Raw genomic sequence first — 23162 nt, 5'->3', positions numbered from 1 at the left:
TCTCTCCCCCTGGCTGCAACCATTCTCTTGCTACTGTAGTTTGCTGGCCTTGCCTAAAGTTCTCTTACTTGATCCTGTGCCTGGTACTTAGATTCCCAGAATCTCTGCCTATAAGGGTACTTTATAACTTCATAATCACTGTTTTATTTTCCTGTAATCCACCACCTCCTGAGCAGGAAGATCTGTATGGGCCCTTTCCTGGAAAACATGGGGCCAACTGGGCCACCCAGTCTCTCCTTGGCCATTGACATGACAGTGCCACACATTCAAGGGTAGTACAAAATGCCTCTAGGTCCTCATCCTCACTTAATGTATGGATTTTTGTATCCCTACCATTGGGTCCTGCACGCCTTCTATACTAGGAGTAGAGCTACCCAGAGATGGAGACTCCTGTCCAATGGCTTCAGTGTCCTTGAGAATAGAAAATAGCTCTCCAAATTCCACCATTTGAGCTACTCTCTCCTCCCTTTCTTTTTCTAGGTGATCTATATGCTCAGCCTCTCACATTTCTTTTCTTCTTCTCCCATGAGATGTGATAAATATTTGGCCAAGTTAAGAGAGTATATAAGATTAAGTTAACTTTATGCTCTTAACGTTACTCGATTAAGTGTCATGGATCATAAATTTACAAAATTCATCAGACGCAGAAATGGAGCAGGCGATTTGGGAAAATCAGAGATTTCATAGTGATCTGGAAAAAGTTTTAGATGTAGCTAGAATATTCAGGGGAAAGTCCTCATGTTATCACAGCACACAGAAGTCTTTCCAAGGCAGCTTCTGTTGGCTTTAGGAGGCTGGTAGTAATCTCAAGTGAGAAAGTTGGACCTTGAATGGACACTGCAGTATAATCTCAACAGAAGTACTTGAACTAAGTAGGTAAGGGTCAGGTAAACCTTATTTCTCTAGATCCCACATAAAGATGTTCCAGAAGGCCTTAAAAACCTGGATCTTCTCCCAGGCTTTGAAATAAGGTGTTTGTGGAGTCCTGGACGTGATGTTTTTCAGGGAGGTTTCCTTTTTGTTTTTCATTGGCCCCTGAATCTTAGAAATAAATAAATCTACAGGGACTGGAGGACCTTGAGGAACTTTACCATTGGCCCTATCATTATCAAAATCACTATGTTTCACTTCTGTTTCTTTGGAAGGATGAAAGTGGCAAAAAGGCCTCTTACTAAGCAAAATGTAACACTCAGCCATGAACACCAGATTCTTTGATGCTACGTTCTACAAGGAGTCCTCCTAATTCATCCTTGCGCCACTAAGGTTTTAGAGATTATTTGCAGGGAAAAGATCTGGCAGCTGGAGTTCTGAACATTCAGCATTAAAAGGAAACATCCTATTTGTTTGTTTGTTTGTTTGTTTATTTGATACACCTTTTTCTCCTCTTGCATGGATAGCTTCCTTTAGATCCTATCAAGACAAATACTGGTTATGGTTTAGAGACCCGTTTCTATGTTGACCATGTGCTCAAACCGATGGCGTAGTGGTGCGGGTCTGCTGGCATCTAGAAACATTTTGCTATTCCTCTGCCTTCCTGATGTTGTCAGTGAGAGTTGGACACCCCTGTGCAGTCAGCCTCTGGGTGCTTCACGGGAATTTTCTAGCTCTAGAGAGAAAATGATTCTTGGGGGATATTTTTCCTATGGGTTTCCTGATTTGTCCTTGTGCAGCTACAGAGTACAACCAGATGACACCATGGGAAGACTGTGGGTATCTTTCTTCTCTGAATTGCATGCATTACATCTTTAGAGAAGGTGATAAAATATGGGCAAATGTAGAAAAATCCTTCTCCATGTTTCCCCTTGGTGGGTGTAGATTTTGGTGATGTTATACATTTCACAAGACAGCAGGCAGAGCAACCACAAAACGATGACACAAGAAACCCAGAAGGGGGATCTGCTAATTAATTAATATAACTGCCCTGAGTTTTATCTCTTTTTTGTCTTTTGAGTAGAAATTTTTAGAGAACTGATCATGCAAACCAATATCTCGTAATATTAAGTTGCTTTCCCTCCCATCCAGCCCATTAAAATGGGCCCACTGAATTCTTTGTCTTTTTTTCATATGGCAAATACTGGGAGAGTTCATCATATTTATGTGAGTGGAGGATAGATTTCTGGCACCCCATAAGGAACAGAATTTTCCAGCAATCCTAAGCAAAGGAAATCCTAAGAAATGCACTGATAGAATGATCTCCATAACTTCTCAATCCCCATTTCAGCATGATCTCCAAAAACTACCAGCAAGTTCTTTCCTTTTTTTTTGCCATTCATGACATCAACAACAACAACAAAATTTTACCTAACAGCACATTAGGATTGGAGGTCTATGATAATTATTTTAACCCAAAGACAGCAAGTAAGAACATTTTAGATCTTCTCTTTCTGGGGGAAAGGAATCCCATCAACTACAGTTGTCTCAGAAGGAGGAAGAAGACACTGCTGGCTATCCTTGGTGGCCTCACCTCCCCAAACTCCATCCAGATGGCCCACATGTTGAATGCCTACAAGATTCCCCAGGTATGTGCATTTCACAGAAATCTTTTGCAGTTTTTAGAAAACAGGAATCATTTCCCGGATCCTCATTCAAAATCTGTATTACTCAGTAAGCTAGATGGTGTTTATGTAAGATAAAATTGGAAAGAAGAAAATGGCAACAATTAGTAGGAGTCAAAACTATTTCCCGGGCCAAGATAAAATACTACAGTAGTTACAAATTGATGTTGAATAACATGTTGGGTGGCAAAGACAAATTAAAAGTATCAACTCTTATATCATGAATCTCCCCAAGTAATTCCCCAATAGTCTGAGTACAGTGTGAGGAGCTACATGGGAATCTCTGACTCATCCATTTTGTTTCAAGTACAGGCATTTTCACACACCAAACGAGATCAATCTTCTCACCATAGATTAAAATGGTCCGAATCTAAAATCAGTGGGAAAAAAGTCTTACAATATAATTAATGAAATGTTCAGGAGCAATATTTGTCAAAATTAGTGTGGTGAAAATGTAGGGCTCCAGACATTTTTGAACTTTGCCTCCCACCAGCTTTTCCAACATCTCTAATTTTGAAAAGAACTGAAGTCCCATAATCTCTGGAAATCCAGAAACTTGAATTCTGAGCTTTTCTACATCAACGGTTTATGTCGTTCATTCTCAATCAGTTATATGATTAATTGAAAGTAGTTTCCAGAAGTCACATAGAGACTCAAACGGAAATTTGTTCTTCAGGACAAAAGGTAGATGTCTCACTTGTGAATGCTTGTTTCATTGTTTGTTTCTTTGAACCGTAGCTCAGTTATGGCTCCTTTGATCCAGTCTTGAGAGACAAAACTCACTTCCCTTCCTTCTTCCGCATGGTTCCCAAAGAAAACTTGCAATATGAGGGGATTGTTCATTTATTGAAACATTTTGGATGGAACTGGATTGGCCTCTTCTTACCGGAGGATGAAAGTGGAAAAAACTTTTTTCAAAATCTCCAGCCAAAGCTCTTTCAGAATGACATCTGCCTAGCTCTTCTGCAAATGGTTCCAGTAATGAATACTGAAGAGATAAATCAAAAGTCCCTTGCTAAAATATTTGAAAAGATGGAAGACATTATCTCACAGAAGAAAACCAACGTGTTCCTTGTTCATGGGGATTTCCAGTCAATGTTTGGTCTTCAGTTTTTTCTGGAAGGCTCTGAATTTTATAGGAATAATCCAGTGGATCATCGGGTCTGGATCATCACTGCTCAGTGGGATTTCACAGGTGTTTTTCCATGGCGTAAATTTGCATTGCAATCCTTGAATGGTACTTTATTCTTCTCCCTCCACACAAACAGAGTGCCAGGATTTCAGGAGTTTCTTGAGAACATAAATCCTTTCACTGAATCCTTCCCTTTCATCCTTCATTTCTGGTATTCTGTATTTCTCTGTTCATTCCCCCAGTTTCACCTGTATCCAAAAGGAGCAAAGAAGTGCACAGGGAAGGAAGAACTGGGGAGACTCCCTGGCTATGTGTTTGAAATGGAAATGTCTGGAGAGAGCTACAATATCTACAATGCGGTTTATTCTGTAGCACACGCTTTGCATTCTCTGCATTCCACCAGAGCAAATCCACGATCTCTGAGGAATCAAGAGAGACTGAATCCTTGGACTGTTGACTCATGGCAGGTAGGAGGTCCCTCAAGAAGATGCATGGGCAGCACAGGGACTCAGGAGCAAGGCGGGAATCAGCAGCTCCCAAGCTAGAGAACCTTGATTTGTGGCTATAGATCAGCTACAAGTGGCTGCCATGTAAACCACCAAGTACCAATTGATTGGAAGATACGAGAAAAGGCCAGGAAAGCAATGTGGTCCAGATATAAAGGCCCTGTATGAAGGCCCTCAATTTTTTGCTCCAAATAAGGCAATCAGCTCTTGTATTTAAGGTTCATTCTCAAATCTAATTTAGCCAAGTTTTATGCCAAGTGAATCCAAATGCTGAAGAAGAGTTTGCCTGTCTAGATAGCTGCAATGTATTGCTGAGGTGTGGTGTTACATCTCACAAGTTGCAAGAAACAAGGGCTTGCCACCAGGACTTGAAACACTGATGCGTTGGATGAGTAGTCAAAGAAAATCCATAGGAGGGGACAAGGGGGCTGAATGAAAAGATTTGCATCATGAGGTGTCTCTTAACTTAACTACTTGCATCAGATCTCAGTAAAGAATTATGTAGGGGCTGGGATTGGTTTTTGGGATCACCACTCACAAGCTGTCCATTTTACAATATTGGAAAAGGACTTTTTTGGCAAACTATAAAATTTATAGTACTTTCACACACACACCTGTACTAGGTGCATTGCATTGTACTGATAGTTGACAGTTGGGAGTGCATGAAGAAAGATTGTGGAAGCCTTCTGGACCTTCTGTGTGAAAATCCAAGTTATTTGTGAATATTCCTGCAGTTTTTTTGGATAAACAGCAACAACAACAGCAAACCATTGACTTTATTAGGAATGGAGTGGACTGGACTGGCTCCACATACGTAACATTCTAAGCAGGTGGTGGCAAGAGGCTGGCCTTGTTAGGGCTCTGAAGTTGAGCAGACATTGACACTTCAGTTGGAGATCACCAGGGAATATCAGGGCTCTAGATTAAGCTGAATTGAAACCAATGTGGGACAGGAGAATGACAAAGCCCTTCCGTGACATTGCCACAGATATGCATAGTTGTGTCCTTGCAGTCCTCCAGAGACAAACTGAATTTGAATCCAGCAGGAAATGGAATTATAGAATGTTGCAGTGGGCAACTTATGTGCTGAGCAGACTTTCCCTGTAACCCTCCATGTGGGGGAGCAAAAGGACATACGTGTAGTCCTCGCTTAATACCCACAATTGGGACCAGCCACTCCATCGCTAAGTGATGCAGCTCTTAAGCCAGACATCACATGACCCCGACTGGCAATTTTATTGCTGACTTCTCCTTTGACTCTGCTTGTCAGAAGCTGACTGTGCAGCGCAAATGGCAACCTTATGGCCATGGGATGCTGCCACAGCCATAAATGCCTGGTGGTTGCCAAGTGCCCAGATCTTGATCACTGACTGCAGGGATGCTGTGACAGTCCTAAGTGAGAGGACAGGTCATAAAGTTACTTTTTCAGTGCCATCATAACTTTGAATGGTCACCTAACAGGGCAGTCCTTAAGTGAGGTCTACCTGTAATTGCTGTAAAGTCCATGTTTTGCGTGGGAAATACAAGATTTGACTCAACTGCAATTTTGTTTATCAGTGTGGTCTAAGACACACTAATACAGTATTTGTAGTGCTGCAAATTTAAGAGATGTTTGAATCAAAGCAGAGTGGCCCTCAGTTTCAAATATCAGAGCTTTAGCACTCAAACGCTGGTCTTTTGTTTTTCTGCTTGCTGCTGTTGTTCTCATAATTCTTTAACCCCACACCCGTTTCACTGTAATTCCGCTGCTTCCCTGCCTAGAGACGTCTCAGTGATGTAAGCAAGGATCTAACATTTTTCCTATCTCAAACTTAGCTTCACTACTTTCTGAGACATGTGCGTTTTAACAATACCGCGGGAGATGAAATCTTTTTTGACGAGAACGGGGATTTTGACCCAGGATATGCAGTCTTCAACTTGGTCACCTTCCACAACAAATCCTTCCACAGAGTCCAAATTGGAAGGATGGATTCCAAAGCTCCTGAGGAGAAAAGGTTTACCATCAGGGAAAGGGCCATTGTGTGGAATCACAAATTTCGTCAGGTAACTCTTTAGTCAGTGCATAAGTGTAAGTGGAAAATATATTTCTTTGTGTCTTTGAGAATTTTCAGGGGTAATATGTTCATTAAAGGCCCAAATATGACATGTTTCCTCGATATTTTGGTTTCAACTGCTTATTGTGATCAGTATGCAAAGATGCGTATGTGAAGATATGCGAACATTTTCCTACTTACAGTTTTTCTGGAGATTTGATATAACAATTAACCAGGACATTATAAAGATACTTCATTCAAATTTTTTTCTTACAAATGAATAAAAATAACAATAATAATAATAAAAAGACATATGAGTTGGAAAACTCTATTGTAAGTATTAGCTGAGAACGAGACCTTTACTACTGCTCTACAGAAGTCGTGACCCATTAAAAAAAAGAAAATTAATTAATTTCTTCAATAAACAGGAATACTACCATATCCCCAAAAGAAATGGCTCCAAGAATGTGTGGATAGGAAATAATGACAGAAAAAAGCAAAATTCAATATGGCTCCCTTTGAGAAGAATTCTCCCTTTGAGAGACTTTTGTGCAAGTCACCAGGATGAGATAGAGATAGAGATAGAGATAGAGATAGAGATAGAGATAGAGATAGAGAGATAGAGAGATAGAGAGATAGAGAAGGAGACAGAGGGACAGCGACAGCAACTGAGACAGAGATATGGATAGATTGAAAATCATAATAGACCAGCCATATTATCAATATTCCACGAGAACAAACTTTGAAATAGTTGAAGTGTTCTACCCTAAAAAATCATCAAAATATAAAACCATCCCTTGATCCTTTAGTTTACAATACAGTTTACTTATTTTATTGTAATTTATATGCTTTTAATTCTGATTTTATTGTAAACCACTCAGAGTCCCCCTTTTGGGAGAGATGGGCAGTAACAGAAATGTGATAAATAAATAAATAAATAAATAGTTGCTGATTCTCAGGCTTGTATTTGAACTGCATATTTTGTGTGTACTTTTTTCAGGGGATAATTGTCTTGGTCCATTTATATAAAGAGTGGATGACAGGTAGGAACCGAGAATGGCTACAAGATGCTGTTGCCCACTTATTTCAGTGGTCCTAAGAGAAGAAGAACATGGAAAATTTGAAAGGGCGATTTTAACATTGGGACATTTTGAGCTCAAACATTTTGCACACCATAAGATTGCAATAAGCTCATTTCTTTTCCAGTTCCCTTGCAAAAAAGTTGGACTATTTCCAGATGTGGTATGATCCTTATTCCTTTCTTACATTTATTTGTAGATACGTCCCCGGGCCAGATGTGTTGAGAGCTGCCCCCATGGGTACAGCAGGATTGTTCAGGGGGGAAAACATGTTTGTTGCTACAGTTGCACTAAATGTCCCGAAGGAACGATCTCGGTCCAAATTGGTAAGTTAAAAAAAAATAAAGTTCAAAACAAAAGTCAAAACAAAAGTTGGAATTCTGGAGTAGAAAGTTATGCAATGATTTTGTGGAATGCTACACTCCAGACATTAAGGTTTCTCTTCTGTACCTACCCTCCATCTTTATGTATAAAATGTCACACTTTATTGATAGCTATACATCCATATTTTGTATAAAACACTGAACAAGAGAAATATAATGTACTATATTATTAAGAGAGAAAAACAAACGTAATTGCTTTCTGAGATAGAATAATAATATGCAGATAAACTTGTTCGAAAGACTGATGTTACACTGGAGAGAAGTTCTCCTGTCTTGATGTAGCCTATGTGCCTGATGCCTTGTAAAGGTCTTTCAGATTTTACTGTTATCAGTAATTAAACTGCAAAACTACACTAGGCCAGGATTAACTCCGATGTTTTTATTCCATGAGGAGTCACTCTTGTTGACAAGTGTTAAGTGGAATTCAATATCTCTCCCGCTCCCCCATGTGAATTTTAGCCACCATTTCAATCAGCAAGCCCTCTTATAGACCCCTGCTGACACACAACCCAACTACAGCATCAATGGACAAAAAGCATCGCTCTTAAGAACTTGGACTGAATTAACTCCAATGTTCCTATACCTTTCTAGGCATAATTAAAGGAACATTGTGTCCCACAGATTCAGGCTCAGGGCTTTGGTCCTAAAAAGCCTGACTGAAGTGGGAACAAAATTATTTCCATGGTGATTGGCAATTCTAAGTATTGTCTTAGAATAGTTGAAGTAGGACTTTTTCTTGCTCTTTCTATATATGGGAGGATTGAAAATTAATTCCTAATCATTTAAAGTTACACATTTGCTCCTTCCAAATCCTGTTGATTTCCCATTTTTGGAGGACTATCAAGTTTCTATTTATGCCCTCTATAATAAGCACCTCACAGATTTTGTTGAAAACCAACTTGTGTCAGAGAAAGGCTAAAACCAGTATTTGCAGAAAGGAGAGGAGAGGTGGCTTTATTTGCTGACATTGGGGAAATATTCACTTTTTGGAGGGCTGACTAGGGTGTTCTCGACCTTTGGCTAAAATTATGAGCAGCCTACAAAATGAATGGATTCACTCAGACAAATTCAGGTTAAAGTGGGATGTGTGGCTGTAGCACTTTAAAATGGAATTACAAATGTTTATTCAGTATATTAATATTTACCCCCAGAAATTGTGCCGTTCAATTCCTTGTTCTCTTAGAGGAAGGGTTAGGGTCAAATTAATCAAGACAAGTTTATAGTAACACAGATGATCATAAAGGGAACTATTTCTATTTATTTGGAAATTACAGGGCCTTCCTGTTTCCATTTCAGATGCAGATCAATGTGAGAGATGCCCAGAAGATCACTATTCCAATGGGGAAAACAATCGATGCCTCCCCAAAATGTTCAGCTTTTTGTCTTTCAGTGAACTCTTAGGAATCATCCTGACTTCCTTTGTTCTTTTCTTTGCTGCAGCCACCATCATGATGGCAATAATGCTTATTCTGCACTGGGACACCCCCATTGTCAAAGCCAACAATAGAAGTATCAAGTGTGCCCTGCTTTCCTCACTTTTCCTTTGCTTTCTGTGTCCCTTTCTGTTCATTGGTTGGCCTGGAGAAGTGACCTGCTTTCTCCGGCAAACACTGTTTGGCACTGTTTTTTCCATCTCCGTTTCCTGCATCTTGGCCAAAACCATTACGGTCGTTCTTGCCTTTGTGGCCACCAAGCCAGGAAACCAGATGAGTAAGTGGGTAGGGAAAAGGCTGGCAGGATTTGTCATCGTCTTCTGTTCTGTCACTCAAATAGGCTTCTGTGTGGTGTGGCTGGCCACGTCTCCTCCCTTCCCAGAGTTGGACATGCATTCCCTGACAGATAAGATCATAGTGCAATGCAACGAAGGATCAGAGATCATGTGGTACATTGTCCTGGGCTACCTGGGGCTTCTGGCCAGCATCAGCTTTGCTGTGGCTTTCTTTGCTAGGAAGCTGCCTGATACTTTCAACGAAGCCAAGCTGATCACCTTCAGCATGCTTGTGTTCTGCAGTGTTTGGGTGTCCTTCTTTCCTGCCTACCTTAGCACCAGGGGAAAATATATGGTGGCTGTGGAGATCTTCTCTATCCTGACCTCTACTGCTGGCCTCTTGGGCTGCATCTTCCTCCCCAAGTGCTACATCATTCTCTTGAAGCCACATTTAAACACAAAAGCACATCTGACAAGGAGGGTATTTTAATGGTCCTATTGAAATGTGCATTATTTATTTTAGGCAATAGTTCTCCCATTTGCCCTATGTAGAATGTGCAGTTATTTATAGGAAAGGAGTTATTCCTGCAGCTGAATGTAGGCGAGGATTATAACTGTTTCCTTTTGACTTCAAAGGGATAGAGAAAGATTCTTTTTTGTCAAGGTACCAATCCTGAATAAGGAAATGAAAAAGGTAGATTTCTTTGGAGGAACGTGATTCTCTAGATCCATTTCACGTTTGCATCTTAAGGAATGAAGTGAAGGTTGTCTTCTTCTGTCTGGTTAATTTTCATTTTGGGTTAATAAAGATCTTTGCTTTACTTGTGCAGTAATTGCTTCTCTTTCATCTTAAGTTTATTATTAGATGTTTTGAAGATTGCATGAGTGAGAATTTTGGCAATGCAATGAAAGGATGGATGGATAGATGAATATGGATGGATATGGATGGATATGAGATAAGATAGAGATAAGATAGATAAATCTATGGATGGTTCCTTGAAATGAGCAGGATTGTTTGATGGATATGGATGGATCGGTGATAAGATAGAGCTAAGATAGATAGATCTATGGATGGTTCCTTGAAATGTGCAGGATTCTTGGATGGATGGATAGATGGATAGATAGATAGATAGATGCTGTGAAGATGTTTATATTCTGAGAAGGAAAAATTCTTGTTAGTTGGATTGGATTAACCTATGGTTTACCCTTTGTAGAATGTGCACTTATTTATAGGAAAGGAATTGTTCCTCTGGCTGAATGTAGGTGAGGATTATAACTGTTTCCTCTTGACTTCAAAGTGCTAGAGAAGGATTCTTTCCTGTCAAGGTACCAATCCGGAATAAGGAAATGAAAAAGGTAGATTTCTTTGGAGGAACGTGATTCTCTAGATCCATTTCACCTTTGCATCTTAAGGAATGGAGTGAAGAGAATTCTGGCAATGCAGTGAAAAGATGAATGGATGGATGGATGGATGGATGGCTATGGATGGCTAGGAGATAAGATAGAGGTAAGATAGATAAATCTATGGATGGTTCCTTGAAACCTGCAGAATGGATGGATGGATGGATGGATGGATGGATGGATGGATGGATAGATAGATAGATATATAGATAGATAGATAGATGCTCTGAAGATGTTTATATTCTGAGCAGCAAAAATTCTTGTTAGTTGGATTGGATGAACTGTTTATTAGCAGATGAAGAAGCATTCTCTGACATTGCTAACACCAATCTTCCTTGTTTGTCTGTACCTAAAGTTTGTGAGTCACTGCATATTGCATTGTTCTCCAGGCACCATAAATGGAAATCCCAAGACGGTCAAGGAAATATAAATGTGCTGTGCTAGAAGTAAAAATATACAATACTATTTGCTAATATTTTATAAGGAAATAAAAAAGCGTAATAAAAAAAAACAGCAAAAACAATGAAAAGCCCCCTCCCCCAAAACCAAAATGTATAAACCAATAAACAGACACAAATATTCCAACTGCTCACTAACAGATATAATACTGAGTATTCCCCTTCAGTAGTGAAAAGCATAAGAATGAGACTGAATGTAGTTCTGGAGAAATTAATAGAGAGTATCGATTGATGCAGTTATGACAAACATTCTACCATAAATGAGGAAAAGAGAAGTTAAAGAGAAACTCCTGGCTGGTGTAAAAAGGGGTGGGAAGAGATGAAAACAATTTTGACAGGAAGACTGAATAAAGGCGAACAACCAAGATAGGTTCATAAACACATCCTGGTGAAACTCGGAAGGAATCCATTTGAAATCCTCCACGTGTCACACAGTAGATTATGGCACCCCCCAGGAGCTTAACCTGTGAAAGTTGAAGATATGCAAGAGTGCCAAAGTGAGTTTTCATAAAGTGAACGTGAGAGAGCAGACAGTTCTCAAGGGAAAGTGAAAACAGAAAGTTGAAGGTTCAAACCAGCCAATTCAATGTGTAGGAAAATGCGAATTAAATTGAATACAAAAATAATAAGAGGAAGAAAATTGTTTACTCTCAATCTCTGGAATGTTCTTTGGAAGGAATATGAAATCCAAAACTTAACTTTTCTTTTTTTTAAATCCCCCAAATAACATTAAGCATCAAGAGGACCAGCTTCTCCACCCTCTAGATAGCCTTTCTTGGGGTATACATACTTCAAAAAAATACAAATTGGTGATTTAGAAACGGGGTGGCTGGTCTTAGTGTCCCTTTAAGGCTGCAGCATGGCATGAAAAGAGATGAAGTTCCTGCCTCCCAGCTGGGTCTTACTAGTTGAATGCGAAACACTGTTTGCAACCTTCTGGCTGCAAGCCGCCATCCGGAGGACAGATGGGATGATTCCACAGATTCTCCTTGATCCAGGGAATGTTTCTGGGGTTCAGGAAAAGCTTCCTCAACCAAAAGGTTACTGTGTCGTCAGCTCCACCTGCTGAACCAGCAGCCAAAGCCGTTCAGTCCGCCCTTCCCAGTGTAAGCCCGAATATTTCATGCGGTTTCTAACTAGACCAAACCCCAAAACAAACAAACCAAACCAAACCAAACCAGCAATGCATTATTGAAAAGAAGGACATAGACCTAAAGATTAATTTCCCCAATGACGTGGGTCATCTGAGCCTGGATTTGGCAAAAAAACAAAACAAAACACATCACCAGCAGCAGCAGCAGCAGCAGCAGCAACAACCAGTCTGTTTTTTTCTTCAGCTAGTAGACATGTTTGGAAGTTTAAGAGCAGTCTATGGACATGCTTATACAAGGCAGCCAAGTCAATAGTGAGTAGCCATACAACACCCATTTCCCAGAAAATACACTGAGGAGGTCAAGCCCCCTCACCACTGTCCCACTAGCCTCCGGGAGGCTCTCTGGCATCTCCTCTGTTGTGCCACTTGGGTGGTGGGCCCCTGATCTGGGAAAGAGGTTAGCTGCAGGCCACGGTTATTTTCCCTGCCAAGAAGGCCCAGAGTGAGGTAAATGGTGGGAATTCAGAGGTGAGAATAATCCTTGGTGATAAAGGCTACATTTCATAGGTGATCAAGCTTATATTTCAGAACTAAATAAAAATCAATAAACAAACAGGAGCAACAGAGTTCCTGGCTGAAGAACTGGTACCTGCAGTCCCCATGAGCATCATGCCATAGCCACAGGAAGTTAATTGTAACAGCTTCTGATCTGTTGACATCTGATTTGAATAAGGAGCTTGAAAAATTTTGTTGTTGTTTATTCGTTTAGTCGCTTCCGACTCTTCATGACTTCATGGACCAGCCCACACCAGAGCTTCCTGTCGGTCGTCAACACCCCCAGCTCCCCCAGGGATGAGTCCATCACCTCTAGAATATCATCCATCCACCTTGACCTTGGTCGGCCCCTCTTCCTTTTGCCCTCCACTCTTCCTAGCATCAGCATCTTCTCCAGGGTGTCCTGTCTTCTCATTGTGTGGCCAAAGTATTTCAGTTTTGCCTTGAATATCATTCCCTCAAGTGAGCAGTCTGGCTTTATTTCCTGGAGGATGGACTGGTTTGATCTTCTGGCAGTCCAAGGCACTCTCAGAAGTTTCCTCCAACACCACAGTTCAAAAGCATCGATCTTCCTTCTCTCAGCCTTTCTTATGGTCCAGCTCTCACAGCCATATGTTACTACGGGGAACACCATTGCTTTAACTATGCGGACCTTTGTTGTCAGTGGGATGTCTCTGCTCTTAACTATTTTATCGAGATTTGTCATTGCTCTTCTTCCAAGGATTAAGCGTCTTCTGATTTCCCAACTGCAGTCAGCATCTGCAGGAATCTTTGCACCTAGAAATACAAAGTCTTTCACTGCTTCTACATTTTCTCCCTCTATTTGCCAGTTATCAATCAAGCTGGTTGCCATAATCTTGGTTTTTTTGAGGTTTAGCTGCAAGCCAGCTTTTGCACTTTCTTCTTTCACCTTCATCATAAGGCTCCTCAGTTCCTCTTCGCTTTCAGCCATCAAAGTGGTATCATCTGCATATCTGAGATTGTTAATGTTTCTTCCAGTGATTTTAACTCCCGCCTTGGGTTCCTCAAGCCCAGCATGTCTCATGATGTGTTCTGCGTACAAGTTGAATAGGTCGGGTGAGAGTATACAGCCCTGCCGTACTCCTTTCCCAATCTTAAACCAGTTGGTTGTTCCGTGGTCTGTTCTTACTGTTGCTACTTGGTTGTTATACAAATTCTTCAGGAGGCATACAAGATGACTTGGTATCCCCATACCACTAAGAACTTGCCACAATTTGTTATGGTCCACACAGTGAAAGGCTTTAGAATAGTCAATAAAACAGAAATAGATGTTTTTCTGAAACTCCCTGGCTTTTTCCATTATCCAGCAGGTATTGGCAATTTGGTCCCTAGTTCCTCTGCCTTTTCTAAACCCAGCTTGTACATCTGGCAATTCTCGCTCCCTGAATTGCTGAAGTCTACCTTGCAGGATCTTGAGCATTACCTTACTGGCATGTGAATTGAGTGCCACTGTTCGATAGTTTGAACATTCTTTACTGTTTCCCTTTTTTGGTATGGGGATATAAGTTGATTTTTTCCAATCTGATGGCCATTCCTGTGTTTTCCAAATTTGCTGGCATATAGCATGCATTACCTTGACAGCATCATCTCGCAAGATTTTGAACAGTTCAGCTGGGATGCTGTTGTCTCCTGCTGCCTTGTTATTAGCAATTCTTCTTAAGGCCCATTCAACCTCACTCTTCAGGATGTCTGGCTCTAGCTCCCTGACCACACCGTCAAAGCTATCCCCGATATAGTTATCCTTCCTATACAGATCTTCCGTATATTCTTGCCACCTTTTCTTGATCTCTTCTTCTTCTGTTAGGTCCCTGCCATCTTTGTTTTTGATCATACCCATTTTTGCCTGGAATTTACCTCCAATGTTTCTAATTTTCTGGAAGAGGTCTCTTGTCCTTCCTATTCTATTGTCTTCTTCCACTTTGGCTGCAAAGGATGTAGTCAATCTGATTTCGGTGTTGTCCATCTGGTGAAGTCCATGTATAAAGCCGTCTCTTAGGTTGTTGGAAGAGAGTGTTCGTTATGCAGAGTGAGTTGTCTTGGCAAAATTCTATCAGCCTATGTCCTGCTTCATTTTGTTCTCCCAGGCCATGCTTACCTGTAATTCCAGGTGTCATTTGACTGCCCACCTTAGCATTCCAGTTTCCCGTGATGAAAATAACATCTTTTTTAGGCGTGTTGTCCAGTGGTGCTGCAGATCCTCATAGAACTGCTCTACTTCAGCTTCTTCAGCATCTGTGGTTGGGGCGTATATTTGGATCACTGTGATGTTAGATGGCTTGCCCTGAATTCGAATTGAGATCATTCTGTCATTTTTTGGATTGTATCCAAGCACTGCTTTAGCCACTTTACTATTAATTATGGAGGCTACTCCATTTCTTCTGTGGTCTTCTTGTCCACAGTAGTAGATCTGGTGGTCATTTGATGTGATGTGGCCCATTCCAGTCCATTTCAGTTGACTGACGCCCAAAATGTCTATCTTTAATCTTGACTTCTCACCAATAACCACATCCAATTTGCCCTGGCTCATAGATCTTACATTCCAGGTTCCAATGGTGTGTTGATCCTTAGAACATCGGATTCGCCATTCACCACCAGCACCGTTGGCCGCTAGCCATCCTTTCGGCTTTGAGCTAGCTGCGTCATCACGTCTGGGGCTAGTTGAACTCATCCTCTGTTCCTCCCCAGTAGCATTTTGACCATCTTCCGACCTGGGGGTCTCATCTTCCGATGGTATACCGACATATCTCTGGTTGTACTGATCCATTTAGTTTTCATGGCAAGAATACTGGGGTGAGTTGCCATTACCTTCCCCAGGGATCGCATTTAGTCTGACCTCTCCGTCATGACCTTCCCATCTTGGGTGGCCCTTCACGGTTTAGCTCATGGCATCATTGAGGTGGTCAAGCTCCAGCACCATGACAAGGTAACTATCCTTTGCTGAAGTTGAAAAATAGCCAACGTAATTTCAAACAATTTTTGACCAGGGATTTTGGTGAAGGGTGTTGAAAACCTCTTCCTGCTTTTGGCAGAATGGAAACACTGGGCTGGAACTAAAACAAAAAAGCCCTGAATTCTTTGAATCTATCCGAAGGTTGGAAAAGAATAGGGCTACAGGGAGGATGTCATAGCTGACAGAGACAAGGTGGGAGCTATTCTTCCAACAACTCATCAAGCAAAGTATTCTTGAGGAAACCCCCTCCCCAAACTTGAAAGACCTACTCTCTCAAAAGATGAAAAAAAAAGAAGAAAAAAAACCTGAAAGAACTTTCCTCAAGGGATTCCAGTGATGCGTGGAGCTTCTGAATTTTATAGGAAATTTCAAAACTTCTGAATGTTTTAAGTCATGTGATTGGGATGATTTAAATCATGTGATCAGAATGATTTAAAATGATCGGAAAGGAGGGCTGCTGACTGAAATATGAAGATTCTGATTTTGAGGTTATAAATAATTTCCCCCAATTTTAACAATAATTTGTTCTTTTTTCCCCTTGTTGTTGCTTGTTTGAAAGATGGGATTTGAAAGACCACTGGAGCTATGGTAATGGGTCCATAGAAGTCAAAAGGTGACAGCTTTGGAGAAAAAGATTAGGCATATTTTGAAGGTTTTTTGAAACTATCGCAAAAAAACAAAAAGAAAAACAAAATAGAATTTTAAACACTAAAACAAAAATAATAGAACAAAAGAAAACAAAACACAGGTATTAAAAAACATGTAAGCTATGTATCTTAAGTATCCGGAAATATAGCAGACAATCGGTAAGGACAGAAAATCTACTCAAACTTCTCATGAATATTGTGAACATGCAGCCGTGCGGTTTACTGCTTGCTTGGAAATCATTTGTGCTACAGCTTTAGCCACATTAGCAACTGATAATGTTAGCTGAACCATGGAGTGTCAAGGATCATTCTTTCAGGATTCAACTGATGGAGAAGGGGAAGAGGCTGTTCAGGAAACTGAAAGCTTTCATGTTGATCTGGAAACAGTTTCAGCTAGAGCCAGAATATTCCAGGGAAAGTCCCCATCATCATACAGTACAACAAAGTCACTTCCAAGGCAGCTTTGATTTGATTTGGGAAAAGGGACCTAATCCCAAATGGGAAAGTTGCAACTTCAATGGCCATTGCTGTATAATCTCAACAAAGCTACTTCTAACCTGACATTGACTAGGGAGGGATCCAAAACTTCCCTTCTTAAGTTCTACAGGGACTAGAAGACGTTAATGAAAGTGATTATTTGTCCTATAATTACCAAAATAACTAGGTTTGAATCCTATTTCTTTGCAAGTATCTAAACTACATCACGACTTCTTAAAAAAGACAAAGAGTCAGTAAAGCCACACCCACAGCGTAAACAACAGCTACTTTTATATTGCGTTTGAAATTCACCTTGTTCCACTGAGAACTTAGAAGATACCTGCCAGGGGGAAAGAGCCATCGTTGGCAGTTGTTAAAATGTTTAATCTTCAGCATTCAATACTCTCTTAGTATTTTTTTTCCAAAACTTTCTTCATCCTGTTGTATGGAGAGATTCCTTAGTTTTCTCAAGAAAATATTGCTTCTAGTGAGTACAGATGTTTGTATGTTGACCATGCAGTGGAACAGAGGCGCTTCTGGTTTATGTCTGCTGGCATTCAAAATGGTTTTCCTCTTCCCCTTTCTTTCTGATTCTATCAATGGGAGTTTGAACTCGATCTGCAGTCAGTCTTCCAGTGCTCAAAGGAAATTTCTTAACTCCGGAGAAGATGTGATCCTTGGGGGATTTTTTTCAGGCACGTTTCCTGATTTGCCCTTCTACACCTTCACGAAAATGCCATATTCCTTCCGAATTGGAATGTAGGTATATTTATCCCCTTTGAATTATGGGCACTACATTTTCAAAGAAAGCTGACAGAATGAGTGGAATGAGTTGTTGCACTATAAGGCGGGCAGGGAGAAATACGACAATAAGTAAACAAATAAATAAATGTGGAGAACACAAGTTCCCCTGGGGCATGTACTACTTGGTGGGTCTTGAATTTGGCAATAATATACATGTTATAAGACAACAAACAGATCAAAAGCCACTAGGAGATGACCCACAAGATTTAAAAATGGAATCGGCTCATACTGGATTCTACCTGCCTTGACTTCTATTGCGCACTTTGAAATTGCCTTTTCACTAGAAACTCTTACAGAATTGATTGTCCAAAGCACTCCGGCTGTTAATCTCGCTTTCCCACCCATTGCAGAACTGGAGGTACCAAAGAGCTCAGTTCAAGTGCGTCCACTGAATTACCAATATAAAAATTGGGCGAGACGTTATAATACCTATGTGGGTGGGAGGCAGAATTTTTATTAACTCGTAGTAGAAAGTAAAGCAATCTACAAAAGAAAAAAGACTAAAGAGGGCTGGGCAAAAATATTCTTCTGACTTCTTGGTTAAAGTATATTGTTTTAGGTTCTTAACTGCACTTGTAATGCTCTATTCTTCTTTGCAGATTAAACAGTAGGTACATTTCCCATTCTACTCTTGGGACTGACTGTCCACGAGAAGGTTTTTAGGAGGGGAGGACATGAGCTGGAAGTGGCTTTTACAGAAATTAGGGGAACTGCTTATATAGTGTCTAGCTTATTCGCTTGTTATTTCCTCCTAAGATAATGATCTCCATCAATGTAATATTCCTATTGTAGCAAGATCCCCAAAAACTACCAGCATCTTCTTTCCATGTTTTTTGCCATCCACGACATCAACAGCAACATCAAGCTGCTACCCAACACCACGTTTGGGTCGCAGGTCTATGATAATTATTTCCATCCAAGGATTACTATGAAGAACATGCAAGATCTTCTCTTTCAGCAACAAGGGAATACCATCAACTACAACTGTGTCAGAAGGAGCAAAAGGAAGCTCCTGGCTATCCTTGGTGGCCTCACCTCCCCAAACTCCATCCAGATGGCCCACATTCTGAACACCTACAAGATTCCCCAGGTATGTGCATTTCACAGAAATCTTCTCTAGCTTTCAGAAATTAGGAAGCATTTTCTTGATCCTCAGTCAGAGTTTCGGAGTTTGTACTGTTAAAGTATATTACTCAGTAAAGCGGACTGTGAATAGTAGGTGAAATTCTAAAGGGTAAAAATGTTAAAATAGTTAGGAGCAGAAAACATGGACAGGGCTAATACAACATACTCTAAGAACTGAATAAAATACTGGATGTCAGAGGAAAATGTAAAGCATTGAGTCTTACAGTTCATCATGAATCTCTGCAAGTAGTTCTCCAATAACCTCAATTAGTATTTGGAGATACATGGGAAACTCTCCATTGCCAATTTTCACAGAAAGTGAAATGTTCTCGTCATAGATTAAAATGGGTTGCATCTAAAAGCACGGGGAAAAAGTCTTATGACATCATTAATGTAAGGTTCAGTTGAAACATTTGTCAAAATAGGTATGCTGAACATGTGGAGCTCCACTTCTTACTTAACTCTGGCTCCCATCAGCTTCCGCCAAATCTCTTAGGATGAGAGAGGAAAGGGTCTGAAGTCCAACCATCTCTGAAAGGCCAGAAATTTCAATCCTGAGGCTTTCCATTTCAATAGTTTATGGGATTCTTTCTTATTGAATCATAGTCTTAGAGTAAAGTACAGTGCAGAATTCACATACTGTACAAACCGAATTAGAATGTTCTTCAGGACAAAAGGTGCATGTCTCAATGTTAATGCTTCTTTTTCTGTTTGCTGCATTATTTGTTTGCACCATAGCTCAGTTATGGCTCCTTTGATCCAGTCCTAAGTGATAAAACTCGCTTCCCTTCCTTCTTCCGCATGGTTCCCAGTGAAAACTTACAATAAGAGGGGATTGTTCATTTACTGAAACGTTTTGAATGGAACTGGATAGGCCTCTTAGTACCTGAGGATGAAAGCGGGGAAAGGTTTCTTCGGAATCTGAAGCCAAAGCTCTTTCAGAATGACATCTGCCTAGCTTTGATGCACACCATCCCTATAATGAAAACTTTCACAGGAAACCAACCTTCCTTTGTTCAAAGTTTAGGAAGGATAGGAAATACTATCTCAGAGCTGAAAATCAGTGTGTTCCTTGTTTATGGAGATTTCCAGTCTATGGAGGGTCTTCAGATCACTCTGTATACCTTTGAATTTGTCATGAACAATCCACTGGATCATAGAGTGTGGATCATAACTGCTCAGTGGGACTTCACAGCTGTATTTTCTTGGCTTAAATTTGCCTTACAATCCTACAATGGTACATTATTTTTTTCACTCCACACAAACACAGTACCAGGATTTCAGGGGTTTCTTCAAAGCATAAATCCTTTCACTCATTCCTTTCCTTTTATCCATCATTTCTGGTCTGCTGCATTTCTCTGTTCATTCCCCCAGCATGATCGGCATCTGGAAAAAGAAAAGTCCTGCACTGGGAAGGAAGAACTAGGGAGACTCCCCGGCTCTGTGTTTGAAATGAAAATGTCTGGAGAGAGCTACAATATCTATAATGGGGTTTATTCTGTGGCACATGCTTTGCACTCTCTGCATTCAGCAAGAGCAACACTGGTTTCTCTGAGGAATCAAGACAGGCTGAATGCTGGGGGAGTTGAGGCATGGCAGGTAAGAGGTCCCTCAACAAGATGCATCTGTGCAAGGGCTGAAGATAGCAAGGCAGGAATCATCAGGTCCTAAGCTAAAAATGTGATCTTCCTGGCACAAGCTCAAATTCAGTCTGTCTTTAGCTGAAATTACACACTTTTACTATGGGGAACCTGTGCATCTACAGCTGACTTCACCATTTCACCCTGGAGAAAAAGGTGGGGGAGAAAAAAGAAACAAATTCTATCCAATTTCCATGTCTGGTATGGGTGATGTAGGATTTAACTTAACTGAAATTGTTTTTCTTTGTGTGATGTGAGACCATTTATTTTTTGTAGTGCTATAAGTTTAAAGAACATCTGGATCAAAGCCGAATGGCTCACACTTTCAACGTCTATGAGTGGAGACTGTGCTTTGGTTCTGAAAACCACCCAAATTCTGGAGATGATTAGGCTCATTCTGACACATGATTTCCTCACCCTGGAGCAGCTTGCTGTTATCCAGTGTGTTCAGATTTAAACCCCTTCCCAAAGAACAAGCCTTGATTTCCCATTCCAGAGCTCAGATGTGAAAAAACAGCCTTAGCAGCCATACCGAAAGGAGAGGCCTTTCCCTTACTTGTTAGTCAGTTCTTGCAACTAGACACGATGGGCTGCCCAAAGTTCAGGATCATAAAGAGATCATGAGATCACAGACCCAGAGTCTCTTGCTCATCCACCGTGCTAATGAAGGGCAGTTCAAGTCTCACCTCAAAGGCCTGTTTGGAACGAGCCCTTGCTTGTGAGCATTTGAAGAAAAGGCAAGGAAGGGAAAGGAAAGGAATTTGGAGCCTGTGGAATAATTGGGAATTCAGCACTAGGAACGCTCTGAATGGTCAAGAACGCTCAGTGTTCCTATCTTTGCCACAATTCACTTCTCCTCCTCCAACATTCCCTCTGACCTAATCTACATGCTGAGAATTTGGTGCCGGTCAAACAAAATGGGTCTCACATTTTGGGGGAGGTTCCCACAGTTCTTTAAACCCACAAGTACTTTGCTGTAATGTTGCTGCTTTCGTGCCTAGGAAGAGGTCTGTGGTGTAAATTAGTACCCAACTTTCCTTTTCCTCAATTCCAGCTCCACTACTTTCTGAGACACGTGCGTTTTAACAATACGGTGGGGGATGACATCTTTTTTGATGAAAAGGGGGACTATGACCCTGGTTATGACATCTTCAACTTGGTCACCTTCCACAATCAGACCTTCCACAGAGTCCAGATTGGAAGGATGGACTCCAAAGCCCCCGATGGGAAAAAGCTCACCATCAATGAAGGTGCCATTGTGTGGAATCACAAGTTTTGGCAGGTGGTGTGCAGTTGTCTCTGGGAGATGTATTTGTTTGCATGCTGAAGAATCCACATGTGTAATTTTTATTAAAACCTTGAAGAAGGCACGTTTCCTCTGTATTTGGAGTTCTCCTCTCAGAAATACTTCCAAGCCTAATACTGATTACCATTGGAAGACATATTCTTTCCTGGTGGGTATCAATTCTCCATCAAGAGATTTGATGAAGAAGAAACACAAACAAACAAACCAGAAAAGGTAGTTGATTCAAAACTTTTTTGAGCGCAGCTGCCTATCTTTCTTTCAGGTAACTTTAACATAGAATAGGTTCAAAATAAGGAATAAAAGTAAAAAAGAAAAAAGAAAAAATCGTAATTGGAATCATCTATTACATAGTTAAGGAGCATGGCTGGAGAAGAAAGAAGAGATTTCATTTTAGCTGTAAGCAGAAATAGCATCAAGAGCTTCCCTTGACAATTTCCTGAGACTTTTCTTCCTTTCCGTTTCCCTAGAAAAAACACACATCGCAGAACTTTCTAGAAATAATCTTTTATTTTTAACATTTCTTTACATTTTCCATTGAGAATATCCCAAGAAGAAATGGATCCATAATTGTCTGTATAGGAAATCCTAATGGAAAAAAAAAAAGGTGTAATTAAAATATGGTTCCTATTGAGAAGCATTCTCTTTTGGGGACATTTTTGTGAACTTTACAGCTATGTCCAAGAATTGTTTTCTAAACTTCCTGAATTCTAAACAAGCAACCCCATTTCAAATATTCCATGGAAGAAACTTGGAAGCAATTGTTCTACTTTTCGAGCCAGTCAGAAATTGAAACCATCTTTTTCCTTTTTCTTCTATGCAACAAGGTAGAAAGAGTGGCTGTTTTCTGGTTCAATCCATGGTTTTCAACAAGGCTTGCATATTTTGTGGGCTTTTTTCCCCTTAGAAATGATCCCCTTTGCCTATTTTTCTATCACGTGGATCAGAAGCAGCAAAGAACATCAAGACAACCCTGCCATTCCCCGTCTACTTTTGTAGCCCTCAAGGGAAAAGAAAAGGAACACTTGAAAGTGCCTTTGGAAAGTTGGGGTATTTTGAGGGAAACACATGTTATCCCCGCTAATTCTTTAGGCAGCCCCTGTCCTTACAAGTTCCATTGCGAAGGCTACATGAATCCTCACTGTAACCCTTTCTTATGCTTCTTTCTAGGTCCCTCCCCGTGCCAGATGCGTTGAGAGCTGCCACCAGGGGTACAGCAGGATTGTGCAGCCGGGGAGGCATTCTTGTTGCTACAATTGCAGGGAATGCCCAGACGGAACGATCTCAGGGTG

At 40.7% G+C, this 23162-nt stretch overlaps 1 protein-coding gene across 1 annotated transcript; it reads left to right on the top strand.

Annotated features, from left to right (window-relative positions):
- The first annotated feature begins 7541 nt into the window (after positions 1-7541).
- On the top strand, positions 7542-23066 carry LOC134496835 (vomeronasal type-2 receptor 26-like). Its single transcript, XM_063302548.1, has 6 exons — positions 7542-7545; positions 8985-9877; positions 18402-18409; positions 18595-18892; positions 21622-21817; positions 23041-23066. Exons 1-6 carry the CDS (start codon positions 7542-7544, stop codon positions 23064-23066), a joined length of 1425 nt encoding a protein of 474 aa, XP_063158618.1.
- The last annotated feature ends 96 nt before the right edge of the window (positions 23067-23162 follow it).

Source organism: Candoia aspera, chromosome 4 (assembly GCF_035149785.1).
Source record: "Candoia aspera isolate rCanAsp1 chromosome 4, rCanAsp1.hap2, whole genome shotgun sequence".
Classification (NCBI taxonomy): Eukaryota; Metazoa; Chordata; class Lepidosauria; order Squamata; family Boidae; genus Candoia; species Candoia aspera.
This window is presented reverse-complemented; position numbering and strand designations above follow the sequence as displayed.